The sequence below is a fragment of the Eriocheir sinensis genome, chromosome 39 (assembly GCF_024679095.1).
Source record: "Eriocheir sinensis breed Jianghai 21 chromosome 39, ASM2467909v1, whole genome shotgun sequence".
NCBI classification, from domain to species: Eukaryota; Metazoa; Arthropoda; class Malacostraca; order Decapoda; family Varunidae; genus Eriocheir; species Eriocheir sinensis.
This window is the reverse complement of record NC_066547.1, coordinates 3,158,631-3,163,466: the sequence shown is the minus strand read 5'-3', so window position 1 is coordinate 3,163,466 and position 4,836 is coordinate 3,158,631. Positions and strand designations below refer to the sequence as shown.

At 50.2% G+C, this 4,836-nt stretch overlaps 1 protein-coding gene across 50 annotated transcripts; it reads right to left on the bottom strand.

Annotated features, from left to right (window-relative positions):
- Positions 1-290: 290 nt before the first annotated feature.
- Positions 291-2,103, bottom strand: LOC127008871 (serine-rich adhesin for platelets-like). 50 transcript variants are annotated; one of them, XM_050881295.1, is made up of 6 exons: positions 1,455-2,102; positions 1,287-1,370; positions 1,165-1,202; positions 1,035-1,122; positions 909-992; positions 291-866 (listed from the first exon to the last, which is right to left on the bottom strand). In XM_050881295.1, the coding sequence occupies exons 1-6, from the start codon at positions 2,065-2,067 to the stop codon at positions 427-429; spliced, it is 1,347 nt and encodes a 448-aa protein (XP_050737252.1). In that variant the 5' UTR covers positions 2,068-2,102; the 3' UTR covers positions 291-426. The 50 variants fall into 50 exon arrangements, with proteins under 50 accessions (XP_050737252.1, XP_050737237.1, XP_050737239.1 ...); XM_050881280.1 differs by having other exon boundaries at positions 1,287-2,102; XM_050881282.1 differs by having other exon boundaries at positions 1,329-2,102.
- Between the last annotated feature and the right edge of the window lie 2,733 nt (positions 2,104-4,836).

Below are 4,836 nucleotides of genomic sequence, written 5' to 3'. Positions count from 1 at the left end.
GGTATTGCATCGCTATGCTTGGATTGTTTTCCATTGTTTCTTGTCCTCGGGTTAGTTTTGTAACGTGAAGAGTTTGGAGTGATCAACATTGCTGAGCTTGTTCAGGTACTTACAGACTTGTATCATGTCTCCCCGCAGTCGTCTCTTTTCCAATGTGAAAAGGAGGAGGAGGAGGAGGAAGAGGAGAAAGAAAAGGGAGAAGAGAAGTGTAAAGGAAGTTTTTTGCTTTGGAAGTCACCAGTTGCGATTCGAGAGAGAGAGAGAGAGAGAAATTGTGACAATATACAGAATGCAAAAAAGAGTAGTAATGGAGATAGGGATAGAGAAAGAGATGAGACAATGGCCCGTGCCAGAATCATCTCAAGTAAGACGTAAAGGTTTCACTGCCCGTGCCCAACAAGGCCTCCGGGCGGGCGTGGCGGCGCCTCAACAGCACGTGTAGTACGCCAGGACGCCGGACACGACGACGGCACAGATCGCTGTGACGTCAACAAATGCGTCCGTCCATGTGCAAGGTGCTGCGTGTCTCCTGGGAATCACGGTATCCCTTCTGCGGGCGCTCCGTTTGGGCTTCTTGACCTTCCGGCGGCGGAGAGACTGGTTGGTGTAGTCTTGGGCCGTTCCGCTGGTTTCCCTCACGTCATTGACCTCACAGTTCGAGGCCTGGGTCATCACCACACTGGCTTCCTTCACACCATTGACCTTATTACCTGAGGCAGAGGTCGGGGCGCTTTCATCACCTGCCTCGGTGGTTGAGGCCTTGGTGATGTGGCTGTCATCACCTGCCTCGGTGGTTGAGGCCTTGGTGATGTGGCTGTCATTACCTGCCTCAGTGGTTGAGGCCTTGGTGATGTGGCTGTCATCACCTGCCTCGGTGGTTGAGGCCTTGGTGATGTGGCTGTCATTACCTGCCTCAGTGGTTGAGGCCTTGGTGATGTGGCTGTCATCACCTGCCTCAGTGGTTGAGGCCTTGGTGATGCTGCTGTCATCACCTGCCTCGGTGGTTGAGGCCTTGGTGATGCTGCTGTCATCACCTGCCTCGGTGGTTGAGGCCTTGGTGATGTGGCTGTCACCACCTGCCTCGGTGGTTGAGGCCTTGGTGATGTGGCTGTCATCACCTGCCTCGGTGGTTGAGGCCTTGGTGATGTGGCTGTCACCACCTACCTCGGTGGTTGAGGCCATGGTGATGTGGCTGTCATCACCTGCCTCGGTGACTGAGTCTTTGGTGATGGGTCTGGCATCACCTTCCTGGGTGGCTGAGTCTTTGGTGATGGGTCTGGCATCACCTTCCTCGGTGGCTGAGTCTTTGGTGATGGGTCTGGCATCACCTTCCTCGGTGGCTGAGTCTTTGGTGATGGGTCTGGCATCACCTTCCTGGGTGGCTGAGTCTTTGGTGATGGGTCTGGCATCACCTTCCTGGGTGGCTGAGTCTTTGGTGATGGGTCTGGCATCACCTTCCTCGGTGGCTGAGTCTTTGGTGATGGGTCTGGCATCACCTTCCTCGGTGGCTGAGTCTTTGGTGATGGGTCTGGCATCACCTGCCGGGATAACTGAAGCTTTTGTGATCTCTCTGGCATCATCTGGTGGGGTAGTCGTAGCTTTGGTGGGGGCACTGACGTCTTTCACGCCATTTGCCTCAGTACGCCGTGCCGCCTCAACGCAGCGGTGCCCGTTGCACCGCATGCTGGTGTAGGCAACCCTCGAGTCTCGGCTGTCACAGTGCAGCGAAAAGTGCAGGAACTCGAGGCTGTCGATGAACTTCCCAAGCGTCATCGCGGCCTTCAGCAGGGTCCTCCTGCCAGAGCTGCAGCGCAGCTGGACGGTCTTGCTGCCGTCCTTCTTTTTGAGCGCGGCCAACGGCACGCTCAGGCCGCCCTCGGCCTCGCACGCTGCAATCCCCTCGGCGCTCCACCAGCCGGTGCTGGGGAAGGTAAAGGAGGCGATCTGCCGCCGCCTCCTGAGGCAGCCACCGCCCCTGTAGGACACCCTCAAGGTGTCCAGCCTGCACAGGTCCTCCCGCAGGCTAACCACCACGTTTGCTTTTTCGTGTGATGCTTTGTTTCCCATTGTGTTTTTCTTTGTAAATATATATATCAGAGCAGTAAGTGAGAAAGGTGAGAAATGAGAAAACAGGAGAAAAAAGGGTAGGGTATATAGGGGGGAGTGTTGGGGAAAGGTGACCAGCCCGTGGGGAGTAAGGGGAGGGAAGCAGAGCAGGAAGTGTACTGTAGAGAGAAGAGGTGTACGTTGGGGAGTGTGGGAAAGGCAGTAATGGAGCAAATGCAAGAAAAGGATAAGCGAAAGAGATTTTAAATAGAAAAAGAGGGAAGAGAGAAAGAAAGGAATAGAATAAAAAGAAGGAGAAACACAAGCAAATATAAGGAGAAAATGAGGAAAGAGAAGTTAAATAAAAAAAGAGAAAAGTGAGAAAGAAAGGAAATGCAGACGTCAACAACTCACAACTCCAACAGGCAGAGGATGAATGAAGGATATGAAAGATGAAGGAGAAACTAGGAAACAAGGGAGAGGAAGAGAGGGAAGGAAGGAGATGAGTGGGAACAAGACGGGACAAGAATGAGGAAGAGTATGAGGAGAAACAATTAAACAGAATATGAGATAGGAAGATGAATAAGGGAAATGGAAGATGAGGGAGAAACTAAAAAAAAACAAAGGAAAGGAAAATGAGGGCAAGATACACGAGGAGAAACATAACGGAGCAAGAATGATGATGATGAGGAGGAGGAGAAGAAGTAGGAGAAGAATGAGAGAGTGGGAGGATGATGATAGAAAATGAGGCGAAGATAATGAAGCAAGGAGAAACATAACTGAGCAAGAATGATGATGAGGAGGAGAAGGAGAAGTAGGAGAATGAGAGAGTGGGAGAATGCTAATAGACACAGAAGGGTGGGGGGAGGGGGGGGAACTTAAGCCCACAGAGAAAGAAGATGAAAGCCGAAAATGAAGCTAGCGCGGGAAACTCACGGCCTAAACACAAACTTCATCAAGGGAAAATGAAGCCAAAATGAGGACGTGTGGATAAGGGAACCGACCTAACATGACCTGACCTGACCTGACCTGACCTTTGCCATGCATATACATACACATATATTCACGTTGCATTGTTGTTTGTTTGCTTACTGGCTGGCTGGTGGTGTGGATTTATTGATGGGGGGGAGGGGGCGGGTGAAAATATGACCCTGTGTGTGTGTGTGTGTGTGTGTGTGTGTGTGTTTGTGTCTGTGTTTGTGTGTTTGTTTGTCTTCCTTTCCCTGACAACAACAAGCTACGTGTGTTGGCCTTTGTATTTATTCTGCGTCCACCACTCACGCTCCCGTCAAACACAAGAAAAACAACGGCGACAACTCAAAGAGCGGGGAAACAAATGAAGGGTCACACACACACGCACACACAGACATACAAACACACATATGTCATCTTCGTAGCTCGCGCCTGACATCTCTTCATTTTTCTCTTCTCCCTTTCTCTTCTTCTTTCTCTTCTCCTCTGTCCCTTCTTTATCCTCTTCTGTCTCCTCTTCTCACCCCTCTTTTCTCCCTCCCTTGTTTTACCCCTTCTCTACCCTCTTCTTTTTCCTGTTCTCTCTCTCTCTCTTTTTCTCTCCCCTTCTCTACCCACTTATACTCCCTGTTCCCTCTCTTCCCTTCTCTCCCGTCTACTCTCCCCCTATCTCCCACTTTCTCCCACTTTCTCTCCCCTTGCCTCCCTTCTCTACCCTCCCCCCGTCTCTCTCAATCACCCCCTCTCTCTTTCTCCTCACCCGCACCCCTTCTCCCCTCACATACCCAAGGATACCAAACTCCAACCAAGAACCTTCACTATAGTCATCGCTCTTCCCTGTGCTCCGTGCTCGGCCGCTAGAGGGATGGGAATAAGGGAGGGAGGAAGGAAGGGTGTATTTACCGTCTGGGCCGCGCTGATGCCTCTAATATCTGGCGCTTATTGAAGTCGACGCTGCATCTCTGTTTACCGTCTTAGCCCTGGAAGACTGTTGGAGGAGGAGGAGGAGGAGGAGTAGGTATAGGTTGAGGTAGGAGGAAGGAGAGGCTGGGGATGGAGGGAGAGGGAGATGGTAGTTCTGGAAGTGAGAAAAAGAAGAGTTCCAAATTTAAGGAGTGAAAGAAAAGGAAAAAAATGTGTTGAAGATGGAGGAGGATCAGTTAAGGGTGAGGTAAGAGAAGGTATGGTAGGTTATGGTTGGAGGGAGAGGGAGATGGTAATTTAAGAAGTGAGAAAAAAGGTGAAGGATCAATTTTAAGATATGGAAGATGATAAGAAAAAAAAATGTAATAGTAGTAATAGGAGGAGGAGAGGGTGAGGGAAGAGGAGGAAGGGAAGGTTAGAGACGGAGGTAGAGAGGAAGACGGTACAGTGCTGGAAGTGGGGAAACAAAGGTGAAGGCTCAATTTGGGGAAAAAAAGGTGAAGGCGCAATTTTAAGATATGAAATAAGAGATGGAAGAAAAGTATTGAAGTAGTAGGAGCAGGTGTTAGTCAGGGAGGAGGAGGACTGGGCGGCTAGGTTTTGAAGGGAGAGGAATATAGAAATCCTGGAAGTGAGGGAAAAGGTGAGGGTTTAATTTTAAGATATGAAATAAGAGAAGGAAGAAAAGTATTGGAGAAGGAAAGAGAAGGCGGTAAGAGAGAGAAGGGGCGAGGTAGGAGGAAAGGGAGATTAAGGTTGGAGGGAGAGAGAATAGGAGGGAGACGGTACAGTGTTAGAAGTGAGGAAAAGGGAGGGTTACGTCTGGAGAAGGAGAAATTGGAGGTGATGGTGAGGGTGGTGAGGTAAAATGAGGGAAGGTAGGATAAAATTTAA